Source organism: Stegodyphus dumicola, chromosome 6, assembly GCF_044657685.1.
Source record: "Stegodyphus dumicola isolate Sdum_Otavi_A_Nest chromosome 6, ASM4465768v1".
In the NCBI taxonomy this organism is placed as follows: Eukaryota; Metazoa; Arthropoda; class Arachnida; order Araneae; family Eresidae; genus Stegodyphus; species Stegodyphus dumicola.
Window position 1 is genome coordinate 177305753 of NC_140773.1, and position 22415 is coordinate 177328167.

At 29.1% G+C, this 22415-nt stretch overlaps 1 protein-coding gene across 3 annotated transcripts in view; it reads left to right on the plus strand.

The window, feature by feature from the left end:
• Uggt (UDP-glucose-glycoprotein glucosyltransferase) overlaps positions 1–22415 on the plus strand; it is a 211458-nt gene that overhangs the window by 99265 nt on the left and 89778 nt on the right. For all 3 annotated transcript variants that reach the window (XM_085819200.1, XM_085819198.1, XM_085819199.1), the window contains exons 16-23: positions 3655–3783; positions 4200–4283; positions 5712–5792; positions 6259–6382; positions 11418–11465; positions 11583–11677; positions 13309–13512; positions 16439–16570. In XM_085819200.1, coding sequence (XP_085675326.1) covers positions 3655–3783; positions 4200–4283; positions 5712–5792; positions 6259–6382; positions 11418–11465; positions 11583–11677; positions 13309–13512; positions 16439–16570 — 897 coding nt within the window. The remainder of the gene's footprint in view (positions 1–3654; positions 3784–4199; positions 4284–5711; positions 5793–6258; positions 6383–11417; positions 11466–11582; positions 11678–13308; positions 13513–16438; positions 16571–22415) is intronic.

The following is a 22415-nucleotide window of genomic DNA, read 5'->3' on the forward strand; positions in this document are numbered from 1 at the left end:
TTTGTTTTAATTAAATGAAATATTACTTCATTCAAATGTCAATTTCTTAAAAAAAATATTATTTTGAAATTGTATTTAGATCATTAATATAATATAAAGTTCTACAGTTCTATTATTTACTTAGCTATACTCACATATGTTAAGTTCTCATATAGTTGAAAGCATTTCTAGTGTTTAAATCATCTTTAATTTAAATTTTTATATCGAATGTACTTATTGAATTCATATAATGCGATTTTACAAATATTTTTGTTGCTTTTTGCTGTTATAGCATCCAGATATTACGTTCTCGTAGTTTTAAAGACATGCTGCCTTATTTCCTAGTGTTTTTAATAATCTTTCACTCAAAATTCTCATGTCGAATGCGCTTTGGCTGTAATTTGAGTTTTAAAATATTTTTTACCATTCTGTTGCATTTTTGTGTTTGCAGTAGTTACTGCATCCAGGTATTGCGCTCTTCATAGTTTTAAACTCTTTGCTATCTTATTTTCTAGTGTTTTTTGATAATCTTCATTTCAAAATTGTTATATTGAATGTGCCTTTTAAAATCATATTGTGCGTTTTTAAAAATATTTTTAACCATTTTGCTGAAATTTACTTATTACTGTAGTACATCCAAATATATTACATTATCTCACTTTTCAAAACATACCTCATTTTCTAGTGCTTTTGGTAATTCAAAATGTTTAAATCAAATATATATGTTTATGCATTTTTTAAAAACATTTCTAATCATTTTGTTGTTTACTGTACGGTGCCAAATCTCCAAAAGTACAAATTTAACTCAAAATAAACCTAAATGTAATTTAAAAAGGAACAGTATAAACTTTTTTGTGGAAAAGCTCTTCAACCATGTGTATATGAATAAATGTGTAAATTTTATTTTATGCCAGTATTGTAGAATTAAACACACAAGGTCATTTATGTTATATTTAATGTTTAAATTATCTTACTTTTTTATTCAGAATTTTTAATATATATAGGAGAGAGTAGAGAATAAGAGATTTATCTTTTTTAAAATTTGGTAGCTTGAATAAGTTTTATTTCGCAGTGGTACTGAAGGTCATTATCTTATCTATAAGTGGGATAAAGGTTTGTGATTATTTTAATGTCTAGACCCTACGCACCCCTATGCCCTTTACTACCAAATTGTAGGTATTAAACGACTTCTGTGGTATGTTATTTATCGGTATAAATAAAAAATATGTTAAAACAGATTGATCATTAAATTTCTGATATTTACTTAGGAAACTGCATCCTATCGGATTGCTACACAGCTAGTTATAGTTAATTTTCTATTTTAAATTTATTGCTACATTTTTACTCATAGTATAAAGTTGCATCAAAATTTCTATTTTCCGATTTTTTTCCCTTTGTTTCCCTCCAACAACACAACACAGCCGAAAAAAACATAGTGTACTCTCCCTTCCGTCAATATCATACGAAGAAAATCTTCCGGCAATTTTCAAGTACGCAACTATGCTCATTTGGGGCTGTCCATAAATGTCACACTTTTCTGCAACATTTTGGACCCCTCTCCCCCTCTTTGTCACAAAGTGTCACATTTCAACATCCCCCCTTTGTCACATGTCATGCAATATTACGTAAACTTATACTTGCAGTTCAAAAACGTAGCACTACGTTATAGTTCATATTTCAGACTTTATTTTTAAATTTAAACTATATGTTTTAGTGACATCTGTAAATATAACAATAATAATGATTCGTGCACTTATTTTGTATGAATTAAGAGAAAAGTTTACAGCAAAAACATAATAAATACACAATAGCAATAAAATTACAATTTCTGCCGCTACCCTCTTCTCAAAACCTACTCTGAATGCCCTTTTTTTGAAATGGAAAGAAAGGAATGTAAGTAAAAAAAAAAAAAAAAAATCACATGAAAGTTGCTTTCGCCCCAATTAAGGAAATACCTTCAAATTTTGGTAATTTTAAAATAACTTCAAAATTCAATATGCTGATTTTAAACTTGTCGCAATTTCACTAACCCCCCCTCCAAGCGTGACATCATTTATGGACGACCTCTTTCACGAAATTGATAGAGCACCCATCGATTTTGCTGCACCTGCACACAAGACACAACCGAAAGTGAAAATGTTTCCATCCATCCACTTCCCGCGCCAATCCTCCCAAACCCCACTGGCCATCAAAGACAATCTACACAAATCTGACACCAGAAACAACCCGCCGCGCTCTCCTGCTCCTCAGACACTTCCATAGTTGACGTTTTCTGATATTCAAAATCTTACTCCGTACAGATAAAATCAAACACGTGGTGACGTGGCAGAGTTCCTTCAGTGAGCAAAATCGTTAGCTGCATATTTCGGTACTCCAAATCGTTACTAGGGCACTTTGGTACTCCAAATCGTTACTAGGGTACTCCGGTACAGCAAACTGTTACTCCGGTATTTCGTTACTTCGGTACTCCAAATCGTTACTTGGGTACTTGGTACTTGAAATCGGTTTTCGGTACTTTTTAAAGTAACGGTTATTTGAGTAACGGGTATTTTGTACCGGGTACTTGTCTGTACCCGTTACTCTCGTACCGGGTACAAGAAAGTACCGAAGTTGCCCATCACTAATGGCACACCATTTTGACCATTCGCGTCTTCTTGGGACTTTAATTAGCCGAGATGTTAATTAAAAACTAATTTTCATCCTTACTTTTTCCCTACATTCTTTCTTGGGTTTTCCCTATCAGAGGGATTTGACTACATGCCAAATTTTTTTTTTCTTGAATATCTATGGTGGCACCGAGTTGAAATTCGAGACACGTATCCTCGGATTCCAAAAAATTCTCCGAATCCATCAATATCATTCTTATCTTCGTACAACTTTAATCTGCCGAGATATTAATTAAAAACTGCAGAAATGTTAATAAATAAATAATGGGAAAAATAATAGATCAAATTTTGAAATAATTAATATTATTTAATATATATATACATCTTTTCTACAGATTACGCGTATACACATATGTATAATTTTTCTTGCATTTTTCTGATACAGTATGTGTGAAAATTATTTTTATTTCTTCTGTTTGTCTGTTTAAAAGCAATCTTATTTGTGTATGCATTTGATATAATCTCTCATTTACAGAGAGAATTTTTTATTGATATTTTGTAAGTTAAGTAATGCTTATTATGAAGGGAAAAGAAGTAATATAATTAATTCTGCCATATTATGAATTTAAATCATTAGTAATAAAATCTTAGTTAAAGAAATGGAGTATATTTTAAAATTCGTATACATTTTTTCTTATAAGCCTTATTTTAAAATGCAATAACTATACATTTTTCTGATAGGGGCATTTTTAGTTTGTGTGGTGAAGCTTTTTTTATCTTTAATAAGGGATATTTTTAGTTCCCTTAGTGTAGCATCTTTTTCTTTAGTCAAATAGTTATAATAGAATTTCTTAAAAAAGATGATTTCAAAATTAAATAAAGTTTTAATTTATTTAAAGGGAAATGTATTAGACCTGTGAATGATTAAAAGTTCTTTATCATAGTATTTGAAATTTTTAATTGCTTGTATTGCTGCAGTTTATTATGATTCATAATTTGAACTTATCTGTGTAACTTATTAAATTAATGAGAAAAAAATTTAAATAATTGCAGAAATATATGTTTTTAGGTTTATGCAAACACTGAAGAAAAAGATATATCTGTGGATAGTGTTATTTCTCACTTCAAATCTTTGTATTCCAATGAAGATTTAGATTTAGTTTTTGGCATTGAATCTGACTATGATTCTGGAAGGAAGGTAAATAATAAATTATACTGTACAAATTATAAAACTCAGATGTTTATAGCTACTATTTAAACAATTCTTTAACATATGTAGCAAGTAAATTTAGCATTTTTCAGTTGATGAGAAATTTTTGAAAAAGCAAATTTTTATAGTTTTTTCATTTCTCATCTATAATTGTACTATCATTTAGGACTGAAAATATGCTGCTGTATGTATCAATAATATATTCGTCAAAATGTCTTTGTTAAATTTTTTTAATTGGGTTTTAACCAGCAAGTGATTTTTTGATTGCAGATCCAAATTAATTTTAATATTTTAATATTATAAATTAAAATAATTTTATGTATTAATAAGCCTATGTTAGAAAATTAAATTGAGATACCGTTTTAATTGTGTTTTGAAATATGTGTTTTTGTATCTATATACAGGCTGCATGGAATTTTATTAATAGAACTGGAATAGGCAAACCACCACAAGTGCTTTTAAATGGTGTTATGTTAAAACAACTTCAGGTAAGAAATAAAAGATTTATTATATTTTTATTTCTAAACAAAAATATTAAAATAAGCAATGAACTTATCACTATGAAAGTGACTTTATGCATTGTTTATAATCCTAGACATTTTTTATTCTTTGTCAATAATGAATATTTAACAAAAGTAAAGGTATCATAAATTTTAATTTTCTGTCTTAAAATTAAAAAAGTAACTTTTATAATATTTTTATAAACAAAATATTTTGTTTTCAAACAATAATTTTAGTGCACTTTGCCATTTTTCATAATTTATTCTGCTTGGAAAAATGCCTACCTGCATTCAAAACTTAAATTGGTTTTGTAAGTGGGTTATTTATTTCCTGTATGTTTATATTTTGTTTTGATTTAATCTGATGTTAGTATACTAATGAAATATTGTGTTAAATTTACTGATGATATATTTGTTATTAGTTGGAGAAATGTCTTGCTATTGGAGTATTGAATTTATAATACTAATCCAAGAGCAAGGACATTAAATTTAAACTACTTGAGAAGGGATGGTTTTCTTTTCTTTCTTTCTTTTTTTTTTTCTTTTTTTTTTTTTTAACCCCCCCAGTACTGAAATAGGGAATTTTAGCAGTTTGAAATTGGTTTTATTATTAATCAGGTATAATGGGTCATGTTTCTTAGGTAATCATTTTAAAATAATGATAGGTTTAGCTCATGTTTAAGAGGGAAAAGGATAATCTAAATTGAAAGCATAACTTTTTAGTATACTCTAACTCAAAATCATGATTACAAGACTTATTTATGTATTAAATTAAAAATTATTAGAATTATTCTAAATTATATCTTTGTACTTTTATTTTTTCATAACTCATATTTCTACATCAATAATTAATTTACAGAAAAATTTAAAATTTACAGAAAGTTTTAAACCTGGGAAAGAAATATTTGTACATTAATTCTGCCTTTTTATGCTAATTTCTTCATTTTAGATTTATTTTAGTGCATATGTTTATTAAGCTAGGATAAAAATTTAAAATATAAATAACAAACATTTTGTTACATTTTTATGTTAGTGATATGTAATCTTTTGAATTTATAATGCTGAAAAATTGTAATTATGGTAATTTCATAATATAATTTTTTAAAAACTGTTTTATAATTATTGAAGAGGCCCACCAGCGGTAAAGACGCTGAACACTGGTAGTTCGGTCCGAGGTTCGAATCCCGCGAACGGGCTGGCTGCATGGGTGTTTTCGTGGTTTTCCCCATGTGTAACGTGTATACGAGCCAGTTTCCCTTAGAAAGTCCTCCACGAAAGGCATCCCTCCCCTTAGGCAGATGGCCCTAGTGTGCTTTGCCATAATTAAATACACCACACCACACCTATAATTATTGAAAATGCATTCTAGCAGTATTATTCAGTGCTGAATAATTTATTTACCTCATTGTGTTACAGCTTACTGCTGATATGTTTGAAGAAGCAATATTAACTGAAATCATGAGGCAAACTCCTTTTTTGCAAAAAAGTGTGTATAAGGTAATATATTTCATTTCATTTTCATCATAGTTATTCAAGTAATTCATATTTCATGCACAGTTAATGAACATTTTTGCAAAAAAGCTATGTCTAAGGTAAAATATTTTATTGCAGTTTCATGATTGTTATTCAAGTAATGCTTGCAAGTTTGCACATTTCATGATCTAATCTAGCTTTTTATGTCTCCTTAATTACTTAAATGTTTATTGTGGGCATTTTCTCATTTTAGATGTAGTTATAATACTTTCTTCCTAAATATCTATTTCAGCTAAGTCATAACTTTACTGAAATCATTAAAGAATTTAATATAAATTTTATAACTTAATATAAAGTACCATTTTAATATAAGTATAAATATAAATATATAAGTATAAATAATGGAGCTTCTTAATTATATAAATTTTGAAATCAATTTTTATTTGTGTCAGTTTGAGAAAAAATTGACTTGAAATGTTTTTCATTTCAGGGAGAACTTACTGATTCTCATAATATTTTGGATTTTTTAATGGATCAAAAAAATGTTATGCCACGTCTCAATCAAAGAGTTTTGAGTTCTGAGAGTACTTACATTGATCTAATAGCTGAGAAATGTAAATATAATTTATTTTATATAAAATCTATAAATATCTACTTATAATTTCAGTAAGGTACATAATGCTGATTTAAAACTTAAAAATGGGTAAAAATAAGGAAGTATAAAATATTACATGCTATTGCAAATTATGGTTAAATATTGATAAATTCATTTGATATGTGTATTCCGTAAAATTTTCAGAGTAATATTGCATGCATTCGTATTGTTCATGCACACAGAAATAAATACTTTTTTTTTTTGAAAGAAAACTTGCACAGCTGCTGAGTGGTTAGAATTGCTGATCTTTGTGGTAGTAATTAGCTTTTAATCTTAGATTCCACGGTAAATTAAGCTAGCTAGATGGAAATTTTCATGTTTATCTCATAAGTAACCTACAGTGGTGGCCAAAATTGTGGACACATTTGGAAATTTTTATGTTTTTGAACTTTGTATGCTTATAGAAAATGTTAAGTTTCGCAAAATGCAAACTTGTATATATCATTTTAAAGAGAATTTATTACTGAATTCAATACAAAACACAAAATTCAATTATTTGAAATACAAAAAAAGTTATATGTACTTTAATATAAATAAAAAACACAGTTATGAAGTGGTTTGTAATGTCTAGCTTTCCTGGCCAATCACTGTTCTTGTTCTGAGAACAAATCAAATGTTAGTAACTGCCAGTAGAAGCTGACATCATGTTTACACTTGAAACAATTCATTATTTTGCTTTGCTCTGTAGAAGGAGGACCTGTTTCTTATACACTGCAATTACAAGTAGGAATTTTTGTAAAAAATTTTAATATTTAGTCAAGAAGCAATGACATCAAATAAAAGAGTAGATTGGACACCTAGAAAGAGATGTAATGGTATTGTGTTACGAGAAAGTGGTCTTTCCTATGCTGAAATTGCAAGACAGGTGGTTAGTTCAGTGACTACATCTGAAGTCTGAAAGTTTTGTTTATGATATCAGGAGACAAATTCAATAAAAAACAAAAAAGGAAAAGGCCGAAAAAGGTGCACCACATCTATTGATGACAGAAGAATAAAAAGACTATGTCTCCAAGATAGAAAAATGTCATCAGCGGCCATCAGAAGTGATCTGAATGATGCTGGTGTTTCTGTCAGTTCAAGAACAATCAGGAGAAGATTAACAGATGTTGGACTGAGAGGTAGAATTCCACAAAAAAAGCCTTATCTTAATTTTCAGCAACGAAAAAAAAAAAAAAAAAAGACTACAGTGGGCAAAGGAACACATTAATTGGACAGATGATCAATGGTCACAAGTTATATGGAGTGATGAAACATTAATTGGACAGATGATCAGTGGTCACAAGTTATATGGAGTGATGAAACTAAGATATCGTTATTCGGTAGTGATGGGCGAAAATATGTAAGACATAGAATAGGAGAAGAGCTACATCCTGAATGCATTCAAGCAACTGTGAAGAACATAGTTAGTGTTATGATTTGGTCATGCATTTCAGCAGATGGTATTGGTCCCTCTCATGTCATCGATGGGACACTGAATGCCAGAAAAAAAAATTGACACTATTCTAGAACCAAAACTTCTACCTTCCATCAGAGGTCTCTTTCCCAACAATGCTTCATTTATTTTTCAGCAGGATTCTGCTCCTTGCCACACGGCCAAAATATCGAAAGAGTGGTTTCGTACAAAGAGCATTAAATTGTTGTCATGGCCAGGAAACAGTCCTGACCTCAATCCTATCGAAAATTTGTGGCACCGTTTGAAAACTCTTATCCGAATGAGGCGTCCATCAAATAAAAGGGAACTAATTGAGGCTATAATTGTTTCCTGGCATCATGTAATAGCGAAAGAAGAGCTTAAAACTCTTTTCAGCTCAATGAAACGTCGATGTGAAGCTGTAATCAGAAATAAAGGGTACCCTACTAAGTACTGATAACTCACTGCAGTCATCACTATCTAATGTATATTGATAACTATAATCGTTTAACTTTTTTTGTATTGCAAATAATTGGATTTTGTGTTTTGTTTTGAATTCAGTAATAAATTCGCTTGAAAATGATATATACAAGTTTGCATTTTGTGAAACACAACTTTTTCTATAAGCATACAAAGTTCAAAAACATAAAAATTTCCAAAAGTGTCCACAATTTTGGCCACCACTGTATATACAAAAATTTAGAAAATTCCCAGTAAAAGTACCTTTCCCTAGTTAGTCATCTGTAATTTCCTCCATTGTAATCAATTACCAGATATAGTATTTAATATCTGGACCTGGCAACATATTAATAGACTTTTTTAACATTTTGAAAAAAATATTCCCTAATTACTTTACACAGAAGAAATGTGTTATTTTTTAAATTGTTTTGCAAAGTCTTTATTCAAATTAATATATCTGCTGCTGGTCAATTCATGCCTCTCTATATTTTAAATTTTCTAGATGCATTTTTAAAAAATTATTTGTTATTATGTACCTGTAGGTTTTGAAGTTAATACAGAACTAAAATTAAGTAAGTGATTTTGAGACCAATGATTGTTAGCTGTGTAAAGTTTATTAATATATTTTTGTTTGGCATATGATTCATATTCTTTAATGCAGAATTTTTTTGTTCTCTAAAATTTCTCCATACTTAAAAGGAAAATTAAGATGAGGAAGAATTAAAAATTAAAAGTTTTTTCATGCTCTCTACATTGTCAGTGTTGTTTGGGCAGTATGCATTAAACTATATAGACAGGGCATATTATAAATTTCTCAGTAAGTCTGAAGTAAGGCCATTTAAAAACAGAGCAAAAACTTTTATTAATATCAGAGAAAATAATTTGATAATCATGTTTGTGGAGAATCTAAGCAATTTTGTAGGTAACAAAGGAGGGCATATGTGATGATATTGATATTGTCTTATTTTTTTAATGGAAAACATTCTTTGCAATGTTAAGAGAGTAATTTTTAAAAGCTTTATCAATAATGCTGAGATAAAAACCCTGTCAGTAGTAGCAGCTATCAAATCTCTGAGCTCTGAGCAAGAGCAGATTGTTAACAGTATAATAAACATAAAAACAAAGGAATCCAATTTTCCGTTTGACAAAATACCATGATTTGGCACTGTTAAAAGTTACAAAAGATTTTTGATTGATAAATTGCAGGGCTGAAACAAAATATATTATGAATCTCGAAAAGATGGAAAGTTGAAATATTCAAGTTTCAAGCCTGATTTTGAATGGCTGGATCTACAAATTTCATAGTGAATGAATTATTTTGTAATTCATGTCTAATTCCATCAGAAATTGTATAAATGTTATCAACATTGGGATTCAAAATGGAAAAGATAATTTTTAAATAATTTAACTTCATGCACTTTTCAACAAATACTAGAATAAAGAAGTTTCCTATATTTACTCCTTCAGTTTGGTTACAATTATTGCTTATGAAAAATGAAGTGTGTCTGAATTTGAAAATTTTAGCTAATGATCATTGGTCTCAAAATCACTTACTTAATTTTAGTTCTGTGTTAACTTTAAAACCTACAGGTACATAATAACAAATAATTTTTTTTAAATGCATCTAGAAAATTTAAAATATAGAGAGGCATGAATTGACCAGCAACAGATATATTAATTTGAATAAAGACTTTGCAAAACAATTTTAAAAACAATTTAAAAAATAACACATTTCTTCTGTGTAAAGTAATTAGGGAATATTTTTTTCAAAATGTTAAAAAAGTCTATTAATATGTTGCCAGGTCCAGATATTAAATACTATATCATGTACTTGATTACAATGGAGCAAATGACAGATGACTAACTAGGGAAAGGTACTTTTTACTGGAAATTTTAAATTTTTGTATATAGGTTACTTATGAGATAAACATGAAAATTTCCATCTAGCTAGCTTAATTTACCATGGAATCTAAGATTAAAAGCTAACTACTACCACAAAGATCAGCAATTCTAATCACTCAGCAGCTGTGCAAGCTTTCTTTCAAAAAGAAAAAAAAAGTATTTATTTCTATGTGCATGAACAATACACATAGAAAAAAAAAAGTATTTATTTCTATGTGCATGAACAATACACATGCATGCAATATTATTAGGTAAATTCCTTAATTTCAATGTGAGAGAGGAATGGAATTAGATTGCTTTCAAGTATAGGAATCAAATCCAGAACATTGATGTTTGCTAATCTTATGTATTTGATCACTGATGGGCAGAAATAAAAGGAGTAAATAATATCTGAAATAAAACTTTTAAGAACTTTATGGAAAATGAGATAGTAATTAAAACTGGTACTCAAAGTTGGTAAATTTTGCCTTCAGAAAATCTTATTTACGAGTAGAAGTTTTTTAAGTAATATCAGCAGAACTATAGTAAAAGAATGGTTAAGAGACAGATATTCTTCAGCTCTGAAACATTTATTTATTTAACTTTTTCTGATAAAAATTCATGTTCTTTGGTGAAAATGTTAGCTTTATCTTGCACATGAGCTGCAACAACAAGGAGTGTTTTAAATTCTCAAAGAATTAAAATCTGAAACAGGGTCTTAAGTACTGAACAGTGTATTTCATTAAAATGAGAGAATTTTTAGAGAATTAAATAATAATAAATAGTGACCAGAAAAAAAATGTTTGATAATCATATCATTGTGCATTTTCTTCCCTTCCATAATTACGAGAATGTTTACAATAGAAGAAAGTTTTTAAAAGTTTAGTTGACAGTCGAAGCAGTTGTAATACAAGTGATTTTATAGAGAAATCATAAATAAATTCACAAGAGAAATATTTAAGGATTTTTTTTAAATAGAAGTATTGTTGCAAAGTAAAGGAAAAGAACTGAGTAACTAAATGTGTGACTGATCTGTGTGAAAAATATCTCAGCTAAAAATTTAGAAGGAAATGGAATTCTGTTTTGTTTACTTTGGGAAAGGCATAAAATCTAATGCAATTAGAGATATTTGAAGTTTGTGATTGAATTACGTATATTGATTAAGAGTAATGCTAAATTCACTTAGTTAAAATTAATATTATTATTTATTTATGTAATCTAATGCTTATTTTTGTCATTTCAGCTGAAACAAAAATAATTATGAAAAACATGAAATACTTTGTTAAGCGAGGTGAGTAATAAGTTTTTCATGTTCTTTTAAAGATTTTTAAAATGTTTTCATGTTTTTTGCTTGTAGTTCAGTTTATTTGCTATTGTTTATGCCACACATTCCCCCTATTTTTCATAGATGATGATGAATTTAGGCCTTTAACAATGTGGGTAGTTGCTGATGTGGATACAGCTGAAGGACGAGCTTTATTATTATCTGGGCTTTCTCATCTTGTAAGTTTTATTTTTCAATTATTAAAATCTAATTTTTAATGGCCCCATTTATGCTTGTAGGTTGAACTTGTTATCTTATTTCAACTTAATTATTCAGATAAAAGCAATGAATCATTGAAATTTATCGAATTAAAATTTTCTCTGTGTTAAGTTTAAATATAATAAGTTCATAATTTGTTCCTTAGATTATTAGTCAAGGTATTTTAGTCATGAAAAACATTTCACTCACAAAGTTTTCAATGCATGTTATTCTCCTTATCAACAAACTTCTATGTGGATACTTCTACCAGCAGCTAGTGGTTAAGAACACTATAATTTGACTTGAGTTCAGATCCTGATGGATGGGCAAGCATGGCCATTTTGTATCCAACTCATCTATGTGTACACATTATTTTGTAGATGATGTTAAGCATCCTGATGATTATTGGCCTTTTATTTTTCAGCAAGAAAACAAGTACATTAAATAATTATCTTGATATACTTTCCACAAAAAGAATAAAAAAATAATGTGATTTTCCATTTGAGGGAAATGTTGCAGTACTGAGGAATAACTGTGTGAGATAAGAAAATGATAAACTTATTAAAATGCAGTGCAGGATGAAACAGGCTGGATTAATCAAAGTAAAAATGAAATAATTTATATGAAATTGATTGATTGAAATAGTGAAACATTTCGCTTGGGTTTATATATAAGGAAAGTAATACCTGAAACCTGCAATAAGAGTATAATATTTTTATTATACATAATAGCTTAATATTTTTTTCCAAAATACTTTTTTGAAGGTAAGATATTTTGATTGGTTATTTTGTGAATATAATTTATGAGTATCATGTATGTTTTAACTATTAAAGCCTGTGTTTGTTTACCTCCCAATAGATATTTGTGTGTTTGAATATATTAAATTTAATTTTGATGCATAAAATTTAATTTTCCAATTCACTGAATACATTAGAATTTTCAAACTGTATATTTGATGAGGAAGAAATAAATTAATAAATATCTGTTGCTGATAATCATAATAAATGATGTTTTTTTCTAAATGTATGAATAATAATAAAAAGTCTTAATGTTAATAATTATAATAAATCAACTGCAAACTATGCAATTCCTGTTCTTATTTTTAATTCTCTATGTTTTGAATGAAATAAATATGTTTTCAAAATCATTTAAAAATAATGAAATGGAAAATCATCTGAATATAATTAGTAAATTATAATCCTTTATAAAAATAAATTCACAGGGAAATAATTTGAAAGATTGTATGCTGTATAAATTTATAATTTTTCACTTTGTAAAATAAAACAACATCGTTTTAAAAACTTGGCAAAGTGAAAATTTTTCCCAGATTAAATCTGTACACGCTATGTTACAGTTTGATCTGCCAACTTGTCATTCAACTTTATTAGTCTAACGTTGCTTAGTTTTCAGGTTGTAATAATCCTTACTCTGTGTTAAAAAATACATAATTCTGAAATCTACAAATATATTTTAAGAAAGTACGCATTGTCTAAATGTTTTTTCAAATTAAACTGCTGAAAAATAAAATAATATTAAAAATAAATGGGTGCAAAACTGTATCAATATATGTTTAGATTAAAAAAGGTTTTTTTTTTTTTTTTCTTTTGACCAGAAAACAAGTTTGCACACTCGTCTTGGAATAATTCACAATCCTGCAGCAAAAATTTCTGGTAGCATTCTGAGAAAAGCTATACAGGTTGCCTTAGACATTTTTGATCGCCATACCGCCAAGTTATTCATAACTAAGATATTAAAACCAGTGAATGCCATGCAGTTGATTAATAATGAAAAATCTGTGACAGATTTTGCAGTTTCAGTAAGTAAATTTTGATTTTTATTAATGGTATCGATTATTCTTAAAAATCTAAGTAGTTGTTTCATTGCTGTGATTACATACATAAAAAAACAACTGTAATCAATTAAAGAACTTTAACCAGCTATAGTAACTGAGAAATACCAGAATACCTGAAATAATTCTGAGTGTTTTTTTTTTTTTAGCTGTTTTGTAATTTGAAATTATTTTCAATTAGATCCTGAACTCATTTTTAAATATTAAATTTATTGGAGATCTTCTACATTAAAGCATATACTCTTACATGTTTTTATTATTGCTTTAATGCTTTTAAGCTTTATGCTATATATCTGGTTGTAATGATAGTTTTCCCACCAAAAAAACTTTCTTAATAAAGTTATAAGAAAAACATGACAACAGTACCTTTAGTGTGAGTAGTAATCACCACCCAAATCTTTGATTTTCTGCCAATGATTTGGTAGTTTTTCAAAGGTTTCGGCCTAGAAACTTGATGGCCATGAGTGCAAAAAACAGATCAGCCTCATTTCAGACGTCCTGTGCAAAATGGAAGATAGTACCAGCGAGATATAGCTGCAGGTGTGAAAAAAAGGTAGAGGTTCAAAGGAGCAATATTAGAAATATATAGTGGGTGTGGCAAAAGATCCCATTCAAGTCCATACAGAGTCCAGCTGGTAAATGCAGACACATGTGGTCTTATTTATCTTGATAGAATGTTACTCATTTGTGCCAGGACTCAGACATTTTTCCTTGATAGCAGTGTCAACACAGACTAGCATCTCGTTGTACACCTAACTGTCGACGATTTTACTTTTTTTTCAAATATTCTTTGAGGATAATACTATGGTAATCTCACTAGATACAAAGCATGAACCTTTTGTTAGTTTAATTGCGCTTTGTGACGCTGCCGGCGGGCTCAGCAGATGCAGACAAACACTTGTTTTTTTGGCCTGTGTTGTTGAAGTTAATCCACTTTACATCACTGACAGTCCGGTCCAGAATTTTGTCGTTGCATTGATATTCGAGCAGATTAGTATGCAGGCCCAAACATGTCTGTCCTTATCTGCTTGAGTTACTTCATGCAGCACTCAGCAATTGAACTTGTACACCAAGTTTATGTGATTGCCTAGTGCATCTAATGGACATGGTGCTAAAGCACTCTGCTTCTTGAATGTCATAGTCCTTGTTTTGAAATTTCAGTACCAAACATTCACATTGTCATGTGATACAACATTAGTACCTAAAGCTGTGCACGTGATGTAATGACATTCTGTAACTGACATTTTGCAACAAAACTGGAAGTAAATGATAATCTAATATGGTAGTGTACTAGTTCCATTTCAGATACCTTGTACTTAATGATAACAATGGTTTTTTTTACAAATTTCATAACATAGTGCAAAACTAAAGCAAGTCTCTTTCTTTCAAATGCCAAAAATCACTTGACAAAATATGAGTCAACACACTAATGTGAACTGTTTGTGCAGATGATATTTGCAAGTGTAGGAAACTTTCATTAATCCCAATAAAACCCTTTAATTGTGAGTCTTTAAAGAATCTGGTTATTTAAGATCTACAGTTCAGTATACACTTTAAAATAATTATGCAAACTGTGTATTCAAGTGTGAAATCAATTTTTAGTATCCACCCAGTAGCACATGATAAATTTAAATACTATGTAATTAAATAAGTTTCCCCCCCCCCCCCCCGTTTTTTGTATTTAAGTGTATTTACTATTATTTTCACGTCCAGTTTGAATTTTTATTGTAATCGTACTGATTCTATTTTAATTCTCAAGAGATATTAAATTGAGTAATGATTCTTTTTTCATGCAATTCAAGTTTTAATTTGACTGTTTTTTGTCTTTTTTCTGAAATGTTTTGTGGGCCTTTACAGTTTTTTAATCATTTTGGGTGATATATATTTAGTATAATATTGCTTTCCTGTTTTTGCTGAGGTATAAAGGTGCGAAAGGTGAACAGTTCTCTTGTAAAGAGCTGGAAATCAATCATAATAATGAAATAAGAATCTGCATAAGCACTGTAATATATATCACTGTCTAACGTCAAATAAGAAGTTGTATGCTATATTATATTAATAAGAATCTAGAGCAGGGGTTCTCGACCGGTGGTACGCAAGAGAAAAATAAGTGGTACATAAAGAAGCAAAGTATTTTTATCTATTAAATTCAAAAATTAAAACCCCAACATCCTAATTGAGTTTTTTTCTAACACTCGTAAATTTATGCGATCTGAGCTTTGTTCAAGAGTGGTGCTGATAGTAGTACTTTGTACTGGTGGTACTAAAGGTTTTCAATTTTTGTATAGATGGTACACGTGAGTGAAAAGTTTGAGAACTGCTGATGTAGAGGAAACTTCTTTTTGTGTAGTTGAGTGGATAATTTTTTTTCATTCAATTAAATCTATGGAATTATTGTGTACAAAATTTGTAAAAATGCATTTTTTGTAATCATTAATACAAAAATATGTAGTAACTTATTGATATTTTGTGAAGATCTTTTGATATATAAATTTAAAAGTTTCATTTGGCATACCTTTCGTAGTTATTGATATATGACCTTCTACAGAAATATTGAACATTGTATGAATACTCAGGCACATTTTCAAAATTTTCTATCAAAATTAAGAGATTTGATTTCACCATATTTCAAGCTTTTTTCTGCCTTTTTCAGAAACAGTATTATTTTGATTATTTTCTGCTAATTAGAATAGTAACATGTTATGTTATTTTTGTCTTTAACTCTTGAAAAATCAGAACTCTTTTATATGATATTTTGTATTTTGTCTCAGTGTGTAGTGCATTATAAATTTTTGTGAACTTCTGTTTTATTTTATAATGAATTTATGTTACATTTTTTTAAATACTAATATTTTAGCCATGTATTTATTTCATGACTTTGAATTATTTCTAGAACATGGATACTGAGCTATTTTTGAAGAAAATGGACACATTTGATGAAAAGTCTTTGGATTTTCATAAAGTATTCTGCAAAAAAATTCTAAAATTTTCACCTGGTCAAAGAGCTGTTATTATCAACGGCAGAGTATGTAGTCTATATGTTGTTTCTCAAAATTTTCTGTATTTAAAAATTTTTAAATTTTTACTATTTATTTATTTTGTAATGTTTTTTTTTTTTTTTTTTTTTAATAATGTTTCTTGTGTTGCAATATATTTAAAAGAGTAAATTTTACAAATTCTTGACTTATATGCATCAATGTGTTTCTGCATGTATCCTTTGTTAGCTAACTATTAAAAGTTTAATTAATGATAATTTGGGGAGCAAATATTGATTTTAATAATCAAAATTAGAGAAAAGCCTAGTTTTGATGAAGGTTAACTTAAGCCTAGATTAACACATTTTATAGAAAGAGAAGATAAAAGAATGAAAAAAGAATGTTTTAAAAGAATTAAACTTAAATGAATTTTTAAAAAATTTTTTCTTCACAGACTCCCTTAACATTTTTCTCTACAATATACGGGATATGATATAATCATAATGTAAATAATTGCACATAAGTAACATAAAAATAATGATTAGAATTAGAATATCAACACTAATTTTGGGGAAAGAAAAAAAAAGGGGGGAAAGGTTTAATAGATTTCGGTTTTTATTGTTTTTTGCATTATTATTATTACTTTTTTTAATTTTACAAATATAAACAAGTTTTCAGAAACAAAATCCCAGATTCTAATGGCACAAAAATTCAGTTTTAATGAATTTGATGGTTGTGCTTGAAATATTGCTTCAGATTTTTTAACATTTGGTATAAAACTGCTTAATTCAATTTTTAAAACTTCTCATTCATAGATATACAACCTCTTCCCTGTTTTCCATTCTAGTTTCTGAGCTCTTCATCTTTTTTATAGTATTTTCTTTTTTACTTCCTTGTACGAAGTAAAAAGGAAGTATTGTAATCATGAAAAGTTTCAGGCACCATATTTCAACGAAAATATCCATTTTGACCGCTATCGAATGCAATTTAACGATGTTTTTGCGTGATATCTGTACGTAAGGACAGAATAAAAGACTCTTTTCCTCCAAAAAAAATATAAAACTGCCTTAAAGTTAATTCTGAAGAGAATTTTTCGTGGCATCTGTACGAACGTATGTACGTACATACGTACGTATCTCGCATAACTCAAAAACGAGTAGCCTCAGAACGTTGAAATTTTGTATATAGGACTGCTATAACATGTAGATGTGCACCTCGTATTTTGGTTGCAGTCGGCCGCACCAAACGTATATAAATATATTTATATATATATCCACTCTGTTACCCGGCTCAGTGATCTCAGTTTCTTTACTCTTATATGTTTGTAAATTGTACATTTTTTGCTTTAAAAATGATTGAATTATGTTGTTTTTATCTTCCAGTTAATATTTTTATGCTTTCGTAATTCTGGAAGCAATATTTGTACAATTATCAATAATTTAAAAGCTGTTTAAGTGCGGTTAAGTTTTAAATAACATGGCGGACATATTTGTTTACATTTGAAACAGCAGAATTGTAGATTTGTTGCCAATCTAGAGAGACTAAGCTTCGCAACACAAAAATAACGCCTTCATGTATTATTGCAAATTAAATCATGCTTAATCCTTTCTGGAATTTTTTCGAGGAAATAAGTGGTTAAGATTTACTTCGTAATTTTTAATGCAGATATTTTGAGTTTTTATGTATTTTTGCCTTGTCGCGAAGGGAGAACTGAATTAATTGAATGAGAAATACTTAATCATCTGTGAAAAACTGTTTCTTTTCTGTTTTGTTTGCTTAATTTCTTTCATACATCGTTTTAGCTTTATTATAGTATTTGAATAGAACAAGTGGCAACAATAATTCTTCAGATGCTATAAATTTTGTGCATTCAGAGTGTCCTTATAGTAAACAAATATAGTGAATTTTAAAGAGTGCATTTATTCTATTGTGCTTTATGCGCTGTCGACGAAGTAGATTTAATTCAATCCAATTAATTTAAAGGAAATTCAAGAACAAAATGTGTATAATTTAATATTCCGTACAAGGAAGTCATGTGGTGTACACATCAGATTTTTTTTTAATTGCATAACAAATTTATATATTTAAAAGAATATATTTGATGTTTTAAATAAATTAAATAATTTTAATGTTTGTTCCTCTTTATGATTATTTTATATGATTTCCCTCCCTTACTGCATGAAACAGTGATCAATTTTATTAATTTTTTTTGGTAATCTGTGGAATTTCGATTATGCTGATGCGTATTTGCATGTTTTAGTACTCTGAATATTTCGTATCTTAATACTCTGAACTTGATCTAAACTAAACAGCTGAGAACTTGATGCTCTCTCTGCCTCGGCTTCCCCCCTGCCGTTGAGAAATCTCTAGTACCTCTCATTACTAGAAATTACTAGAAGCCATATTTGTTCTAAGTTACATATAAGGGCCAGATATCTCTGAGCATATTGTTATCCCCCAGCCACCAAGAAATTTGTATTACCTTCCATTATTAGAAATTACTGGAAAGCATATATGGACAAATGGCCAGATATGGTTACAGTTATATAATCATATAGGGATCAATTAGTTATTCAGTTACAATATGAGTTGTAGTTATACAGGGACCAGATCAAAATGTCACCAAGCGGTCACCAAGTTTAGCTATTTTTCGCCAAATTTGGTGACCAAAAATTAGTTGCCAAAACCATCACCAATGACTTTCTGGTACATTACCTTTCTAAAAGTCATGCCTAAAGCAATAAATCAGGTATAATTAATGAAGATTCCAGATTTTACAAGATTTCATTTCAGGCATGGTGGATTTGAGATTTTACAAGAAAATTGTTAAATTTATTTGCTGTAAAAACACATCAGGCGAAAGTACAATAAATTACTATTGTGGATATATGTAAAGGATGTATAATAATATATTTTAGAACAAAAATTATTATCTATTTAATATGGTGTAGGATTACAGTTGGCATCTAAATCAGTTTGAATCTTTTTAAATGGGTACATACAAATCCTAAAATGTTGCTAGTGATATACTGCAAGCTCCATTTTCTTAAAAGATGCTGTCAGATAGTAGTGGAATCTTGATGTTTTCTGCACAGATTATAAGCTGATTGTTATTTTGAATATGGTTATTGCATAGTTGCCAACCTACAGCACTCAAAATTAGGAGAGCTTTTTAAGAAATCATGAGAATTTTTTCAATGACAAAAAGATTTTTTAAATGATAAAATTCTATAGAAAGAGAATATTTTTTTAATATTAAATTAACTCTGAATAGTAATTAATTAATAATTGCAAGTTAGTTACTGGCTTAAATATAAATAATAAAAAATACTTACGTATAAAAACTGTATTTTTATTATTTGTACCTTGTAACAGAAAAATAATACTTTAATCAATTAGTGGCAGATTTTCCGTTCATTAAGTAACTTCGTAATTTCGTTCATAGCAGTTGCCATGTAAGCCTGCTTTTGCTAATCAAAGTTTTTCTAATGTGTCATTATAAATATTGTATCCAAATTTAGACCTTTTTTCAGTAACAACATTGAAAATCCTCTCACATTCTGCATTCTTCTTCAATAGCTTGACAGCCCTGGATGGGACCTGACCTTCTCCAGGCATCTCTACTTTTGGCAACTATTTTCCAGTTTTTAAAATTTTAAATATTAATATCTTTCTCGACGTAATCAGTCCATCTTAGTGGTTGTCTTCTCCAAGGTCTATTTCCCATGTGCTTTTTCAGAAAGATTTTGCAACAACATTCTTCATTCGTTCTAACCAGATGGCCCAGCTCATTTAATTGTCTGTACTTTTACGTTATTTTAGAATATCAGGTTGTTTGTAAATTTTATAGAGTTCACTCTGTATTACTTTGTGAAATTATCAGGATTGTTAAGGTTATACTAGACCACTGGTATCCCACCATTGGCTTGCAGCAGCCGCCTGGTAGCCAGCAATCCTGTCTTTAGGTTCCAGCCAGTTATAATCACAATATTGGCATGAGACAAAAACTCTAATCATAATGTAAAAAATAACCATAAAAAGGGTACAATTACACATCATGTGCAGGAGCTGCATTTGTGTTCACATTCTTGTGTGTATCATGACTTGCTGACTTAGCATTTTTAACTGATACCACTGCAAAACTCAGTGAACTAAATGCCACATTACAAGGAAGAGGAAAACATGTATTGGAAATGATGAGCTCAATACTTGCTTTCTGGCTATGTGGAAGAACAACTGTCAGCATTTCCTGTCATTTGTCATTTATCCTCATTCTAGATCCAGAATTTATCCTGGAGTGTGATCCAACTAAGCATGTTGAAACCCTTCAGTTACTTAGAATTTAAGAGAAACTTCCAAGATATGTTTTTTATGGAGTCCATTTGACTGTTCACGAAAAGTCCTTTCCGGGAATTAAACATAACAGGAGTGACTTTATCAGTGGAAAACTTTTGTTTTATTAACAAATCGGAGGTTGAATTAGAGATTATCACTCTTCATACAAAATAACACCCAAAAGCACAAATTAAAAGTGGGGAATTTTTTAAACTTGATGGACTTAATAAAATATAAAACATACTTTATATGTCCACCAAGAGTGACAGTAGTTTTTTTGGGTCAACATACCTGTATCAGCAGGCTTCTTTACAACTTAAAGTAATAAAAGGCAAGTACAGAAATATGTTGATTCCAGAGTATGGGAAAAGCAACATGGTGTATCAGTATGTGCCAAAATTTTAATAAGTTGTCAGAGAATATTAATAATGAAATATCTCATTAATAGGAAGCTAGTAACTTAATAAGCTATTTGACAAGTTACGTTTTCCTGTATTTGTAATTACTTCATTGGTGCTTTTTTTTTTATTATTATTTTCTAATTTGAAATTAAATTAGTTTGAACCTACATTACATGTGCATTTTATTAGTGGTTTTTTCCCATGTCTTTTTATTAATTTTTCTTATTTGGAAATATAAAATCATTCAGTAAAATCGCATATTTTCAGGAAATTTGTATTTTCCAATTATAAAACACCATGTGCCTACGAGGCATGACAGAAATTTAAAAGTAGTCCTTAAAGCAAAATTGGTTGAACACCATTGTTCTAGACAGTTCTTTAAAATGTCATCAGCACGATTCAGTTTTCCAATTAAACTGCACTGGGTGTCAAGCCTTGCTGGTTGTTTTATAACTTCATCTATGTTTTCTAGTTGTAAACCTCAAAATTGCAACTGCAGTTTATCAGTTACAATATCAATGTCATTGTCTTTCAAAACTAAATGAAGGAAAACTGGAAATGTATTACAAAATATCTTATATCAGAAAAAGATGCATTTATTACAGCAAAAATGTCTGTGGCTTTAGCATGTAGTCACTTCATTGTTGATAGGAAATTTATGTAGTATGTAATCATGTACTCAGTGAAATCAATAACTGAGATTTATTTTTCATAACCGTTTCTTTAACAATTGCCGCCATTTTTATCCTAACCTTGAGCATTTCTTAGGGATTTCGCTATCAGGAAACATTTTTCTAAATAAATCTGCAGCATAATCCAGTGCATTCTGTGGCAGTTTGTGGTCTATTAAAATGGCAGAAAACAGGCATTCTGTTTTAATGACTTTTTGGTTCTTTATTTCCACAGAAAACTTTAGTTTTTCATTTTTTGCTTACTATCCTTGTGTTTTTGTGCTCATACATGTTTAAGAATATAAAACACCATGTGCCTACGAGGCATGACAGAAATTTAAAAGTAGTCCTTAAAGCAAAATTGGTTGAACACCATTGTTCTAGACAGTTCTTTAAAATGTCATCAGCACGATTCAGTTTTCCAATTAAACTGCACTGGGTGTCAAGCCTTGCTGGTTGTTTTATAACTTCATCTATGTTTTCTAGTT